The 16,469-nt window shown below is 37.5% G+C and overlaps 1 protein-coding gene across 16 annotated transcripts in view; it reads left to right on the forward strand.

Annotated features, from left to right (window-relative positions):
* afdna (afadin, adherens junction formation factor a) overlaps positions 1-16,469 on the forward strand; it is a 119,962-nt gene that overhangs the window by 57,682 nt on the left and 45,811 nt on the right. For 11 of the 16 annotated variants that reach the window (XR_008607617.1, XM_055054302.1, XM_055054306.1 and 8 more), the window contains 13 exons: positions 1-168; positions 242-354; positions 667-824; positions 954-1,114; positions 2,677-2,834; positions 3,848-3,932; positions 5,182-5,319; positions 7,382-7,426; positions 8,396-8,490; positions 9,426-9,676; positions 13,948-14,017; positions 15,035-15,105; positions 15,194-15,261. The exon at positions 1-168 is cut by the window's left edge and continues 28 nt beyond it. Coding sequence is in view for 15 of the 16 variants with exons in the window: in XM_055054302.1 (XP_054910277.1) it covers positions 1-168; positions 242-354; positions 667-824; positions 954-1,114; positions 2,677-2,834; positions 3,848-3,932; positions 5,182-5,319; positions 7,382-7,426; positions 8,396-8,490; positions 9,426-9,676; positions 13,948-14,017; positions 15,035-15,105; positions 15,194-15,261 (1,581 nt within the window). In the remaining variant the exon portion in view is untranslated. The remainder of the gene's footprint in view (positions 169-241; positions 355-666; positions 825-953; positions 1,115-2,676; positions 2,835-3,847; positions 3,933-5,181; positions 5,320-7,381; positions 7,427-8,395; positions 8,491-9,425; positions 9,677-13,947; positions 14,018-15,034; positions 15,106-15,193; positions 15,262-16,469) is intronic. The other 5 variants (XM_055054298.1, XM_055054310.1, XM_055054299.1 and 2 more) reach the window with 4 other exon arrangements.

Consider the following 16,469-nt stretch of genomic DNA (forward strand, 5'->3'; position numbering starts at 1 on the left):
TCTACTTCCAGGACCGGGTGGCCGGGAACTTCGCCACAAAGTGCATCCGGGTCTCCAGCACGGCGACGACGCAGGACGTCATCGAGACGTTGGCGGAGAAATTTAGGCCGGACATGAGGATGCTGTCATCGCCCAAGTACTCGCTGTACGAGGTCCACGTCAGCGGCGGTGAGTCCTGTGGGCCGCGCGGCTCCGGCCCGGTCAGCCGACTGCTGCATGAACCGCTGGCTTTGTGTTTCAGAAGAGCGCCAGCTGGACCTGGACGAGAAGCCGCTGGTGGTTCAGCTCAACTGGAACAAAGACGACAGGGAGGGACGCTTCGTCCTGAAGAACGAGAATGACATCCTGCCTAAAGTGAGACACAGAGCGCCGCATCACACCGCATCACACCGCATCACACCGCATCACACCGCCTCGCTTTGAGATGAAACAGAGACGCAGCTTTAGCTTTAGCATTAGCTGCTGAGTTTCTGACTGATTAGCCCTGAAATCCATCCATCCAATTATCATCCGTCCATCTGTACGTCTGTCTGTCCATACATTCACTCCTCCGTCCGTCTGTCCGCCTATCCGTCCAAAGTCCTTCTGCTTTATTTGTTTGATTCCTGGTTTGTTTTTTTCAGAAACATTTTTGCTCTGATTTACTTTTTGTTTGATTCTCGCCAGAAGAGTCAAAGTAACGGACCGGAGAAGGAAAAAGATGGAGTGATGCAGAACTTCAAAAGAACTTTGTCTAAGAAGGAGAAGAAAGAAAAGAAGAAGAGGGAGAAGGAGTTTGCTCGGATCCCAGACGGAGATGAACAGATTCTGAGCCGCGAGGACGGGTAAACCCAAACGGGTGCACGCTGCTTGACCTCTGACCCGTCTGTTCCGTCTCCTGTGTGTGTTTTCTTTTCTTTCTTTTTTTTTAATCCACATCCTCCACCGTCTGTCTGTATATTTTGGTGATTTAGGGAGAACAACCGTCTGGCGGCGGAGGTTTATAAGGACATGCCAGAAACCAGCTTCACCAGGACGATCTCCAACCCGGAGGTGGTGATGAAGAGGAGGCGGCAGCAGAAACTGGAGAAACGGATGCAGGAGTTCATGAGCAGCGATGGAAGGCCAGAGTCGGGTACGTTAAACATTATTTGATACAGTTTAAATTCTGTTGGAGTACGAATCGTTGCAACAAAGTAACTTTACCACGGTTTGGGTCTCTGACTCCTGATACAGAAGAAAGCAGGAAAAAAGTTCAGATGTTTTCATTACTGCAGATCAAAGGTTCTCACTAATTTGAAAAGATTTTAAATCTCCCAAGTTGTTTCCTGTTCAGATTAATTTCTTGATCAGATATTTGGTAGTCAGTTGTCTAGATTTTTGAAATGTTTCCCAAACCAAACCGTCTCTAAATAAAATACACATTTATAGTTATTGGTTTCTTCATTGAATTATTGTACATCCTTGAAAATTAAAGACGGTGAAGTACATCCTGTCTCCTTTTCTCTGTTTCAAGTATTTCATCCTAATGTCTACAGTTTGCTGAAATGTTAAGTTAATGTTAGCATGTTTTCTCTCTGTTTTGATATGACTCACTGATTATTCAGCTCCAACCCGATGTAGTCCAAGTAGTCATCCATAAACAAAGCTTCTCTTCCAGAGAAGATGCTGTTGTATTTTCATAACAAAATCTGAAAGCAAAAAGCTTTGGAATAAATCTTTTTTTTTTGCTGGAGTTGAGTCTCATGTGATCCCAGAGTTAATCTGCAGAGTGACCTGAACATCACAGGTCACTGCAGCTGCTGCTGCTTTGGTCTCCCATCAGGATCTACAGAAAGTTTTTAAATTAAAGTTTATGCTGATGGTTTTCAGTAGCAGTTTGTTTTCATGGTCAGACTCTGTTCTGTTGCGTCTCATTCTGCAGGGTTACGTGATGGTGAAGCCATGTTTGTTGTCGTAGTCTGCATTGATCTTTTGACGTGGTTGTAACCGAACCCCAGGAGTGCCATATGTTGTTAGAAAGTCTCACGCCGGCATGTTTACACACACTGAGAGGCATGTTGAGTGAACGGCACAAACCCGCTGACTGGTTGGGTTTGTGACTCAGGCATTACCTAATCGCTGCGCCAGACAGACAGATGGAAGGACGAGTGAAGTGGCTCTAGAAATGGCTCTAACCGCTGCCTGTCCGCGGTCTGGACAGCTGGTGAGACAGAAACCACAGAAAATACAGCTTCTAAAAAATCTGTGGAATATTTCTGAAACTCTTTTTAACTCAACTTTTACCTAAATTTCTTATAAAGCTGTAATACAGCATGCTAAAGGCAATTCGGACTGTCTACAGCACTTTGAAGAAACTTTGATTATATGAGTGAAAACAACACTTAAATTCCCTTTTGGGAATTAGTAGAGTATTTTTGAATTCACTTTGTTTTTTTGAAAATTGGGTGTGTGCCTCTAAGGCAGGCCCGATGTGGGGCATTGTGGGGCTTCGCAGGTGTGTTAGAATCATGGCCGCAAACAGCAAAACCCAAAGAACAGTTTTCCTCCCAAACTCACCGGCTGAGTAGAGTAAAGCTGTTGAAATTATTGAATACACTGTCAGACGTATTACCAATTGATATTGATGACGTGTCTATTGTTATTGATTTGTTGTTTGGTTTCATCTGAATGCAACAAATGTTCTGCTGTCTGCAGGGGGAACTTTGAAGATTTACGCTGACAGCCTGAAGCCCAACATCCCTTACAAGACCATCCTGATGTCCACCAGAGACACGGCCGACTTCGCCGTGGTGGAGGCGCTGGAGAAGTACGGGCTGGAGAAGGAGAACCCCAGGGAGTACTGCATAGCCCGGGTAAGAACCCAACTGCTGCACCAAACCATTACAAACAAGTTAATGGTTTTACTAAAGTAGAAGCAGAACTACAAAGAAAAATATTTGGTTAAAAAGAATAACTGAACAAAATGTTTAATCTTTAAAAATTACATAATCAGACAAACCAATTAATCTCATGATAAATAAAAATGAGCCCAATAATTTAATTCATATTTTTTAAGACCAATTTTGTTTAGAAACTTGATCATTTTATTTATGGTTGTGTAATGTTAAATTTTTTTTTAAATTTTGTTTCATTTATTGTTTTTGTTCATTTACTTTTTATATTTAAAATATTTTCCTCTTTCTGTGTTTTCTCTACAAAATAAGTTTATTGATCTTTGATAACTTGCATTATTATACCACTGTTATTATTTTACACAAAAACGGATCAAAATAACAATATTGTCATTCATTGCTGTCATTTCTGGTACAATTTATCATCCAGCAAAATGTTATTGTCACATTATTGTAGTTATGCAGAAATTTTGGTGTTTTGAGAACCAAAATAAAAATAATTAATATAAATAACATAATTGCAAAAGAATAATAAAAAATATCCAATTCAGTTTTTTTCAATATAAAACTTCAATAAAGTTGCGAGTTTTGTCTGTATATGGTAAATTTTTGGTCAAAAGAATCCTGAACTTCAATATTCAGAAACTTTACTAGAGTAAGAGGAGTGATAACTCATAAATCAATCACTCAAATAAAAAGTACAGCATATTAAAAGTAATCCAAGATGTAGTTTTCCAAAATGTAAAAGTTACTAGTTACCACATAGTTCTGTTCACACTACAGAAAATACCATCAGTTCATCTAAAAACCTTAAAATTAATTTGTATTCCCATTCATCTTCAAATTAATCAGTTAAAAGCTTAGAATTTCAACTCAGACATGTTTTAGTGTGAATAAAATCTTCGTAATCATATTAGAAGTGTCTTCCATCTGGTTTAACTTGTTTTACCTTTTATTTGTTTGGATGTTTGCAGCAGGAAGAAAAGACGGGTAAAGAGGTGATCCTGGATGATCTGGACTGTCCTCTGCAGATCCTCAGGGATTGGCCTGCAGACAGAGGTAAGAAAACAACTGGATTTACTTCCTGCTGTCTCCCCGGTCTTTTGATTACTGCTGCCCCCTTCTGCTTCAGAGCTGTCGTTACAGCTTTTTATTACTCTGAATGTATATTTTTGCTTTGCAGATGCAAATGAGCCATTTTGTTTGGGACAAAGGTGCCCAAACCAACCAGCCAGTGTCAAAGTGTAATTGCTTTATTGTAAAATCATAAATTTACTGTCATTAACAACTTTATTCTTTTCTTTTGGATCGGTTAATTAGCCACACCCGGGGCAGATTAGTGCCAGACATGTAGAACCAAGAAATCACATAAAGGGAACAACAGGGAGTAGGATAAAGGTTCTGAAAAAGTTCAGGTTCTAAGGCTCGTCAGGTCTGGCTTGTAATCAGCGCGCTCTTATTCAGTGGCCTAGTCAAAGTTTCTAAACTGAGACGATGAGCCTGCAAAAACACAAATTCTTGCCAAATATTTTCAGTCCAGTTTCTGGTGCAAACATCTTAGTAAACTTGAAATAAGACAAAACTAACTTACAAGTAACTTTTCAATAAAATATAAGAGCTTGTTGTAAATCATCATAATTCCTTAAATCTCAAGTAAAATAATCTACCAATATAACAAGTTCTTCCTCATTAATATTGCGGAATTATTGACTGCAAATTTACTTGCGAGTTAGTTTTGTCTTATTTCAAGTTGACTAAGGTATTTACATTAGAAACTAGACCAAAAATACTTGGTAAGATTTTGTGTTTTTGCAGTGTATGGAGTGACTTTTAGCAGGTGGTTTATGCTTGAAGACTGTTTTGTGTGACTGAATTGAAAAACAAAAAACAAAGAATAAATTGCTCCACAGCAACATAATTGACTCAAGTTTATTTGTAAATCACATTTCAGGAACACGGCAGAAATTGTATTTTCTATTCTAACCTGAGCCAGAGGGAGCATATTGATATTATTTAAGAGGAGTCCTAGGATTGAGCCTTGCGGTACCCCGTATGTGACTTTTGTCCTCTTCGATAAGAAATCACCTGCTGAAATAAATTTGTTATATTTGAACCAGTTGAGTATTGTCAGTATGTTTTGGAGGCGCTTACTTTCTTATGAGATCCTGTTTTGAATATTTGTTTTCCTAGAATAAAATTTAAATTGTCTGAATTGCAGAAAATAACAATATGCTGACTGTATTATTATTATTTTTATTTTACTTTATCAAGTTTTTTTTGTAAAAGTTTCTTTTCTTTATGGGATCAGGAGCGATGGTGTTCCAGCTGAAGAAGAGACCTCCGGATTACCTGCCCAGGAAGGGGAGGAAGGACGACAAGGGGCTAAGAGGGAAAGATGGCTCCATGCCGCCGGAGAAACTGCCTTATCTGGTGGAGCTGAGTCCAGGTACGACCTCAACATGTTTTATTTATTTTATATTATCTGCGACTGTAGCAGTAGGAAAATGACCAGTGGGTTCCTGTTGTGACAGAATCCAAACAGCAGGTGGCAGTACAACAGCTATATTTGCTTGCAAGATAGACAAATTATTTGAAATTACATAAACTGAAGTAGAAGGAAAAACCAAATATATTGGGATTTATTTGTAGGAATGTGAAAGGTAAGTTTTGTCATAAAATCCTGAATTAATGTTAAACCCAACAAAATTATTAAAAGATCCTTTTGGGACCCTTCCCTGATTACTTTCTGCCCTAACAGCTTGTCTCTTGCTACTGATCCCCCTCCTCTCTCTTTGCTTCTGATAACCTTCATCCTCCCACATCATTAACTACCCAAAGGTGACCCAGAGTCTTGCACCTACCTGGTTCTGGGTGGTGAGTTTCTGGGTAACCTGACTCCCTCATTCAGGAGAAAACTAACACATGTACTTCATACTGACTGAAGGGTTTTACTGGTCTGGTAGTGGGTGAAGTGGGATTACAAACTGGTTTGGTGACTGATTTATTGCTGCCAGGCCTGGCAGTGTGTGAGTGCGTGAAGGTTACTTTTATTTCTGTGCATTTTTAGCTGATGGCCATGTTGGCTGAAAAATAAAGAAAATGTAATGAGAAAGCTTTTATATGTTCGTTATAAAGTAATAAAGTCCAGATTAGTTTATTCATCTCTAAAAACCAGGGATGCAGCACTAACATCGGCATCGGCAGATATTTGTCCCTTTTTTTTTTTTCAAATCAAAATCAAGTCAAATCAAATTTTATTTGTGTAGCACATTTCAGCAGCAAGGCATTTCAAAGTGCTTTACATCATAAGCACAAAAACAAAGTCATGCAACATAGAATAAACAATACATTGTTACATATCACATTTCAAATACAATTCTAAACAGGTGTGTTTTTAGTTGAGATTTAAAGGAAGTCAGGGTTTCTGCTGTTTTACAGTTTTCTGGAAGTTTGTTCCAGATATTTGTTGCATAGATGCTGAAAGCTGCTTCTCCTCTCTTGGTTCTGGTTGGCTAGTTTTAAACATAACTAGCCAACAAATAAAACCAGGCCAATATAAACCAATATAAACAACCAATATTTATTTTTGTCTCGTTGCCTCCTTTTACTGGTGTTTTTTTCCAAAGGTGACGAAACAGTGGTGAATATCCATATTAATTTAGTAAATATTGGTAATCTGCTATAGCAGCACTTCAGATATTGATATTGGCCCAAATTTTCATACCGGCTGCTAAAACCAAAATTTGACGTAATGTTGGATGAAGTTGGTCTCAAATTGAAATTATGCTGATATTTTTGTAGGGATGTACTGATAAGAAAATTTGGGCCGATATTGGATGTTAATATTGCTGTCATAGTTGATGTTTCTGATATTATGTATATTTCTCTACTGTGTTGACACATTTGACTAGAAACAGACAGCAAAAAATGTAAATAAAAATCGACTGGTTAATATTGGCCAGTTTTATTTATCGGGTCGATACCGAAATGTTTAAAAACTTACTACTATCACTCAGTACTGATGTTGGTGCCGATATTGTGCACCCCAGTTTTTTTGGAGTAAATTTGACAGAAAATTGCTAGTTAGAATTTTATGGCTCATTTCCCATCTCTTATTTTGTAAAGTTTTGACTGGTTTCTATTTACAATATAAAATCAGCACTTATGATCATTTTATTTCTGTTTATTTAATCTGTGGATCTAGTAAAATTCAAGTTACAAGAAAAAGGCATTTGTAACTGTAAGGAATTGGCGTCCGTGTAATTTTCAGTGTGAATTGATTTTGAGTGCGCTTTGAATGCTTTCTGGGGTTAACCAATTATTGCTGCATTATTTCTCCTCCTTGCTGCATTTTCACCTTCTGCTATGTGTCTGTTTTCTTTCCCACTTTCTCATGGCATGTTTTGGTTGCCTGGGTGTGTGTGTGTGTGTGTGTAATTATGTGTGTGTGGCCTGTGCACGTGTCCTTCTGCCTCTTACCTGCCTGCCTGCCTGCCTGCCTGCTGTAGGCCGAGGGAATCACTATGCCTACTACGCCTATCGGCACCAAGAAGGTAAAATCTGCACCGTACTTCCTGTTTGTCCCGGCTGCTGGGGTTGTTCTGCTTTGAGCGCAAACACATTCCCTAAAAAATGGGGAATAAAGGATTCTTACAGTGATTAAGTCAGATATCCATTTATCACTACGAATCAGGAGTGAAAATGGTACATATAAGTCATTGTAGGTTTTTTGAGTCCAAGGCTGAAACAATTAATTGGATCAATTATGATTAATCAATTGTTCAAATAACCATCAACTAATTTAGTCATTAATTAATCATTAACTGCACTCAAAAAACGGCATTTGCTAAAAAAAAAAAAGTAAAACATATTTAGAGCAGTAATTAGACCAAAGCTGTACAAAAATATACATTTTACATTTAAGATAAAATCACTTTTGTCTGTTGAAATGTTTTAGTCAAAACTCCTCAAGTGGAAGCTTTATGTCCGCCTGGTTAGGAATTACTAAAAAGATGCTATTTTACTCAATTTTTGGCAATAAAATTTTTATTTTCTTGAGTTATCTATTTGTACCTTAAATGTGTTTCTAATTTTGTGTAAAGAAAAAAAAAAGATTTACGTGATTAAATAAAAAAATCTGTAGAATGTAAATTTTGTTATTCGATTAATCGTCAGAAAAATCAGTTACTAAAGCAAATATGAAGTTTTTTTTTTATTTTTCTTTGCATTTAATAGTTTGTTGCATTAATATTGTTGGTTTTTCTTGTTTGAATCTGAGTCATCTTTGTTTGAGAGGATTTATTAAAACAGACAGAAAAAAAGGATATCCGTTACTATGAGGTTATGTTGACCTTTTTCCTTCACTGCATTGCTTTTACTAAACTTTGCTTTACTAATTATCAGTAACTTCTCCACATTTACTTCTGTTCACATCACTTTGGATTGATGATTTTTTTATTCTTGAAATGTTGGATTAAATGCGGTTTGCTGAGCGCTAAACCTGAGAGCTTCTGTGCTTCCAGACGGCTCCGACTCCAGAGACAAACCAAAGCTGTACCGGCTTCAGCACAGCATCACCGAGGTCGGCTCGGACTGCACCGAGGACGGAGCCATCCAGGTGAGCGCACATCACCCAGACCTGCTGATGAACTTTGACCTTTTAACGCCCTCAGCATTTCGTATAAACTGGTATGATTTGTTTATTCTGTTGTTTTGAAGAGGATTGACTTTTTAATCCACACCCTTCACACTTGTTCTGATAAAAATGTTTTAAAAGACTCAAAGTTCATTACTAGTAGAGGATGCCATATCGTTTCGTTTTCGGTTGTACCAGTAAATTTATTGACACAGGTGAAAAAATTCATACTTTGATACCAAACATTTTGGTGTTGAGCGTTGAACATTTTTAAAAGGATTACTTTTAATATTAAAACAAGATTCTTAGTTTTGCACATAAAGTTTGGAAAACATTTTGTTAAAGTAATGTTCTGATGAACTGCAGCAGATTGTTTCATGTAGGTTTTTAAGTCTTTTTTTGTCTCTTTGTCTGTTTTTTGTTGCCCACAATTAGTTTTATTTTCTTTGGCATGTTGTAAGTCAATATTTGAATATTGATGAAGCAACAGATTATTTCACTCATAGTCTGGGAAAAATGTCTTGTTATAAGTTAAATAATCTGTCAGTGAAACTTATACTTTTTAATCAATATTCAAGAATTTCTGTCTTGTAAAAGCTCTGATATCTTGCTGAAAAGTCACTTGAAAGTTAGTTTTATTTTATTTCAGTTGCACCATGATATTAGAAATTAGATAAAATGTTTTTTTCTTGTTGCAGTTTGTGGCGGGAAATCATTTATTACTGGTTTTCAAAACTGAATAAAAGCAGAAATGAAATTTGTGTTTAATGAAAGGCTGATGTATCTGAAACAGAACAGCAAACTTGTTTGGTTCCAGGTGGTTCTGTTTAGCAAACCATCTGGTCCATCAGATCAAATCGACTTCAGAGCACGTTTCTTTTTCTGCTTCTGTTCTTGATGCGTGTGCGTTTCTGCAGCTGCTCGGCCCGGGCATCCTGCCCCACCACTGCAACCTGATGCACAGCGAAGGCATGGTGACGGTGACGCCACACGGCCACGACGCCGACACCTTCGTGGACGGCCAGCGCATCACAGAAACCACGGTGCTGCGATCCGGATCCACGCTGCAGTTTGGCTCTGCGCACGTCTTCAAGTTCGTGGATCCCATGTTCGACCAGGGAGGGAAGAGGGACCCTAATGCCGCCATGAGGAGCCGACACAAATCCGGGTGAGTGAGAGGCGAGCAGGAGGTTAGGAGATGAAAAAGAGGGAGGAGGCAGGGCGTGCACTGCAAAAACAGCACATTTTATAGATGATTAATTTTATCACTTATGCATTTTTATTTAAATGAAATATTGGAAACACATTAAAGGATGCAAATAAACAAATGTTCAATCCCTTTTTTAAATAAAAAAAATTAAATGTTATTTTCTAAATGTAGCATTCCTTTAGTAAATATGAACTGAAACTTGAGGAGTTTTGGCAAAAACATATTTACAAGTTTCTATATTTTCTGTACAGTTTTGGCTTAATTACTGCCCTCAACATCCAATTTATTTCACTTTGAATTCTCCACTTAATGATTAATCACTTATTAAATTAGTGGATTATTATTTCAATAATAGATTAATCACAATTAATCTTGTTTGAGGATAAGGAAATACTTAAAACAACCTACATCTTGCTGAAAAGTTACTAATAAGTTAGTTTTTTTATTCCAAGTGTACTAAGATATTTGAAACTAAACTAAAAATACTTGGTGAGATTTAGTTTTGCAGTGTTGAGGGAATGAGAGGCAGAGGAAGAGCAGAGGTCTGGGGTTATGGCAGCAGACTGCCCTCTAATCTGATCAGCATGCTGCTGGGTGGGGCCTCCCGCTCGCTGCACTTTCACATTCAGAGCACCGCAGATCACAGCAGAAGCGACTTAAACATGATCTTCGCCTTGGAAATATTCACTTTATAGCTCTTTAATGGCGTCATCACCTGGTAACAGTTGGAGAAAGCGAGAGAGAGTGTGAGTAACCTTCGCTCCTCTTTCCATTTTAGACGGTTCCAGAGGAAAAAGATATAAATTGTAGCTCAACTCTTGTCATTTTAGTTTATAAAATCCTCTTAAAGATGTCGGAAGTAATGAATTTCATTGCAGGATGAACATAAATTCAGTTTTTATGGCTCATCTGGAGAGTTAGATGTATATTTATATATAATATAGACGTGTTCCTCCCGGTGTGCGAGTGTTGAGTTAATATTTACACTCCAGCCTCAAACCTCCCATCAGGTGATTTCCATTAGCTTTTACAGGCGTGGAGGAAGAAGTAATCAGTAAAGTGAGCTGGAATTAGAACCTGTTGGATTACTCTCCATGTCGAAAGAGAAAATTAAACCTGGTTTTGTCAGAGGGCTTTAATATCGGCTGGGCTGGAGTTTTTTCTTTTGTTTATGACATTTAGTTACGACTATACATGTATTTCTTGAACCAGCTGCATCATTTTGTCTTATTTTATCTGACATATTAGGATTTTTTGCAATGAATCACATATTTCTGTGTCTTCATTTACACAATTTTGAAAAAATGCAAAACTACATTTCTTTCCGTGTTGCTGGCTCTCCTCTGTCAGGTATGCTTAGTTTCATGCCAACAAAGACAAACCTCTTTACTGGTTCCTCCACCTGCGCTGCTTTATGAATGATGGATCCATCTGCCCACACACTTTGCATGTGGCAGGAAAAAGATTCTTGTTTCTATTTGTTTAATCTACGTCATTTGGCACTTTAGATAAAAATGTGCAGAAAATCTTAAAATAAATGTAATTAAATTTTGATTTTGGTGCAGTAGCAAACTGGGAGCAACGCCCGCCACCCCCAGTTATGACTTCGCTTTTCAATATGGCCTCTTCTCACACCAACAGTTGTAATCTGTGTCAGAAACACGTTTATTTTTCAAAACGGACATAAAATGAGTCTAAAATGAATGTTGCCTCCAACTCTGAACTGGACAAGTAAAAAGTGATGTTTGCCTATAGAAAAAAAAGCTTAAATGTAGGTTTTTTAGCAATTTGTTCAACATGGCGTTTGTGATGGTAGGAGAGAAAAGGCAGTTTAAATAACAGGAAGAAGCCATTAGGTGGTGTCCCATAGTTCTGATGGAAACTTATTGTTCTCCTAAGTGTGGAGGCTGACCAGGTGATCAAATCATAGTTTGAGATATTTGGCAACAAAAGGACGACAGACCTGATAGTGATTCCAAATATCCACATTTCTGGATCATATTTCATTTTTCAAATGCAACAGAAAAGGTCAAATATTCAGATTTGCCATTTTTCACTCAACCCCCCAACGTAGCACTCTGCTGTGATTATGTGACACATGTGATCCGAGGGAATCAATGGGCTGTTTTCCTTCTAAATTTGCTGCGTAGATGGATTTTAAATATTGCTTTCATTTCTAAGATTAATTTAATACTGTTGTGAGTTGGAAAAGCCGGATTCTTGGAAACTGCATGTCAGTTTTTTCTTTTTGGGATCTCAGAGTTTGAGCTTTGAGTCTGAGTTACCAGCTCACCTGGTAACTTTTATCTCATAAGCTTTAACAGAATATGATTCAGCTCAGCAAAAACTAGAAATGGGAGCTTGTTTTAGTTGGTAATTTCTTAATATTGATGGATATAGAACTTTTTCCATTCATATTAAGGAATTACTGAATTAAAACAAGCTCATATTTCTTGTTGAAAAGTTACTTGTTTTTTATTTCAAGTCTATCAACATATTTAAAGTGGAAACTAGACAAAAGATACTTTGTAGGGTTTTGTTTTTGTGGTGAATCTGCATCTGAATGACATGTTCAAATCACAACAAATACAATGAGCCTTTTTTCCCCACATTTAATCTGACAAGAATTAAATCATCTGCAATCGTCGTTGAGTTTTTGCACAAAAGGCAGAGATATTTTTATTAACAGCAGCCATAGTTTCTGTGCAGCTGTGACTCCGTCTGGAGTGCGTGGGTGTGTGTGTGCGTGTGTGTGAAGTGGTGGATGTGGATCCCTGTGGTTCTCTGGGCGTCTGTCCAAACTCTCACAGATACCTTCTTCAGGCCAAGCAACGTCCCGTTGAGATGTTAAGTCTGATTACAGCCTCAATTTAGCAGTTTTTTAGGGATGTAGGGTACTTGGCGCCGCGTTTTGGCAGCTGCACAGACGGCCGTGTAGCGAAGGAGTGTTTGGACCTTTTAATCTGCTGCTTTCTGACTGAGACCGGACCGTCAGCGGCGGCGTTTAGCTTCAATCAGGGAGAGAGTGGAGAGTTTAAAGATCCCAGAAGGCTGGAGCGACGCTTGGCTGTTGCGTTCAATGAGTAACACATGTCTTTTGTATCACAACTGCAGCAGTCATGAGATTGTGTTTTAGTTCTTTAGTCTTTATTTTATGTCTTTGAGGTTCATTAAGTGACAAAAAAAGCAACATTTTGAGGAGTGTCTGGATCTGAACATGACGAAAAACCAAGATGTGAGATTTCACCCATTTAACAATCCAAATACCGTCTGCAAGTTCATCATTAATGTCGTGTTAAAGTCATGCATGAACGGTCCATTAAATTTAAATTTAAACCCTGATGTCAGCGAATAAATCAACATACAACTTCAGGAATATCTTCTCGTATTTTGGATTCTCAAACAAGAATTGGATGCACAGTTGTTGATTCATTTTGTTTCCTACTTAAAAAGAAATTGTTTTCAACTTTTAAAGTATTTTTAATATTGTATACAAAAGATGGTTGAAGGAAAAACTTGCAGAATGTGCCATTTTTAAAAAATCCGATAAATTGTCATAATAACTGATAAAACCTAACTCTGGGATTCCCTCCATGCACGTAGGAAGATATTTAACTTGTTTAATTCAAGTTTAAGAAAAAAGACTCTGGTCCAAATACACCTTCTATCACCCATTAAGTTGATTTTGATGTAAAACCTGCTTCACAGCGAATATTTAGTCTTACTGTTCCAAGAAAACCTCAGTCGAATTATGTTATTCCAGAAGCCATATTATTAGGAGCCAAAATATGTGTGTAAACTCCTGATTAGAGCTTTATATTGTTGGGAAACGTTGCAGATAAACCAATTAATTCCTGGTTTGTTTCTGTTGTCACGCTGTGATTGGTTTCGCATACTTTGAACTGCCTGCTGTGTTGTTATGGATGTGATGGACCTTTCTGTCGATACCAGAGTGGAAATGTTCTGCTGTGTTTGAACCCGACTTCTGTTGCTCTCAATAGATGTCAAACACAGACTGGGTCAGCTGGTCGCTCTCTCAGACACTTGGCTTGAGTTTTTGTTCTTAATTACACCGTTATATAAGTGTCTGTATTTATATATCAGGGAGTTATTCCCCTCCTGCCTCTCAGATGCAGCTCGCTTCTTTCTGAGCATGAGTTGGACAGGTAAATATGGCGTCTGGATCAAGTCTGACCCGGTTCTGTTGAATGTTTGTGTGCCGTCTGCAGGAGCGTACCAGAGGCCAACTTTGACCTCCGCGGAGACGTCCTCAGTGGAGCGCCCCTGCCCACCAGCAAGGTACCAAACATTTGTTTATTCCTGATATTTCACTAAAAGTTTCAGCAAAATTACGCCATGAAAGCACTGACATCTCTATTAATTATACCTAAACTTATGCACAGTAGATGCAATTCTTTAATTATTGTACATTTGTGGTAAAGATCCCGTTTATTTGATGCATATTACAGAGATGATGATGTTCAAAATAATTGTCTTTCCTGGAAGGTGAAAAGTCGCTTTTTAATAAAACAGGAAGTGTATATGACAATATTTTACTAATTTTGAATGTAATTGTTGAAAGAAAAATGTAAGCAACCAGAAAACATCATTGCAATTATAGGAATTGACAGACTACTTACTCTTCTTCACATCTACTGAAGGAAAATAATGGGAAATTGATCTTGTTGTCAACAAAATTAGAAAGAAAATGAAATAATTTTAACCCAAAAATTGCACATTTTTACCTCTTGTCACCAGCTGGATGTTCCTCAAAGCTTTTCAGGAACAAAATTCAAAATGTCATTTAGTCTTCTATCAATTATTTCCTCAAAATTGACAAATATCAACTATGGCTGAAATGATTAATCATGTCATTCATGATTAATTGATTACTGAAATGATCGTCAACTAATTTAGTAATAAAGGCAATAAATGTTTATTTTTAAAAGCAATTGGATTATTTATTTACATATTTTAACGTATTGCTAATATTATATAAAACGGAGTCGGCTGTTTCTGTTTAAAATGAGATTAATTGTCAGAATAATCAATCGATCGTAAAAATAATCATTAATTGCAGCCCTGAAATCAACCTGAATTCATTTTAAAAGTTAGTACCTTTTCTGTCATTTGGTTGAGTTTCAGGTTTATTATTGCAGTTAAACTCTGACTTTGAGCTCCATATGTAATTTATAGGTAGAATAATGAGATTTATGGAGTTCCAAATATTATTTTTTACATTCTAAAAATGTCTTTTTTCCTTTTTCTGTTCTCTTAAAGTAAAATCCTGCTGAAGTTGTTGTTGTTTGTTTGCAGAGCTCAGGGAAACTGGAGATGGAGAGAGGCATGGTGAAACCCATGATCCGAGGAGAGCAGCAGGACAGCAGGTCAGACGCCATCTTATCTCCTCCTCCGATTTTAATCCATCGTGTCTTCCAGGGGTTTTCTCACAGTTGTGTCCGTCCATCTCAACAGATCCCAGGATCTTTCTGCAGACAGGACGGAGCTGACTCTTCCAGCCAGCATCGACTTCAGAGAAAACTGTGAGCATCTCTGTTGGTCAATAACTGGAAACTATTGAGCCTTTTCCAGTCAATGCCAGTCTGCCCTGACTGAAGGGTTAATGTCTGTTCACCAGAAAGCATTTTTGCCTCTAATTCCACCGTTCATAAGTGAAAAGACTGGATTATTTCACTCAGAAAGCCTTTCATTTGAGGTTTTGATTAAATTAAATCAAAACCTCAAGCTTTCTACCCCCAAAATGTTCACAAACGCATAAACAAGTCTCCTCCCTACCCACTCCAAAGAGACTTCTGTGAGACAGAAACAGGAAAAAGGCAAAGGGTAAATGTATATAACATGTTAGCTAAAAGAAATCACTTTCACTGCAAAAAACAATCTTTCCAAGTGTTTTTAGTCTAGTTTCCAGTGCATAATATCTTACTACACTTGAAAAAAACAAAACCAACTTAGAAGTAATTCTTCTTCAAGATACAAGATCTTGTTTTAAGTTTAATTCCTTAAAATTAACTAGTTCCACTTGCAGATTATTTCCCTTTTCAATGCTATAAATGTAGTAATTTCATTGATATTAGGCTGGAACAAACAATTATTTTAGTAATCGATTAATCTTACCCTGATGATTAATCAATTAGCAAGCTTTAGGAGTTTGTTTTAAGTCAATAATATATTTTCACTGACTCATTATTTCACCTACAACATGGAGGGAAATAATCTACCAGTTAATTTTCATCAGTTTTAAGGAATTATTGACTCAAGCAAGCTCCCGTTTCTCACTAAAAACGTACTTGTAGGTTTTGTCTTATTACAAGTGAATTAAGATATTAACATAATCGATTCGACCAACAATACCTGTTGAGGGGTTTTCACTGAAGAGTCAAACAATTGTTTCCAGAATAACTCTCAACAGTGAGTCCTAGAGGCGATGTGCAAGCCTCACCTTTTTCCACATTCAGTTTGTTACTCACGGCCGTTAAGCTACGCTACATCCGATAATTTAGCTGTCAAAATGTTTCTGTTATTTACCCCACTGTAACTGCTTGATGCTAGTCCTGTAAAGCAAATTGTATGCATGTGGTGGATGGAAGGGAAGCTAAACATACAGTCAGATGCAGTCAAACCGTCTCTCCTTGATTTGCCTGGAAAAACAAACTGCAGCTGAAGCTAATTATAGAGGCCAAATGTGTAGGAGGATCATTTGGAGAGCAGCTATTGATTTAATGTGATCCGT

Source organism: Poeciliopsis prolifica, unplaced genomic scaffold (assembly GCF_027474105.1).
Source record: "Poeciliopsis prolifica strain line A6 unplaced genomic scaffold, Auburn_PproV2 SCAFFOLD039, whole genome shotgun sequence".
In the NCBI taxonomy this organism is placed as follows: Eukaryota; Metazoa; Chordata; class Actinopteri; order Cyprinodontiformes; family Poeciliidae; genus Poeciliopsis; species Poeciliopsis prolifica.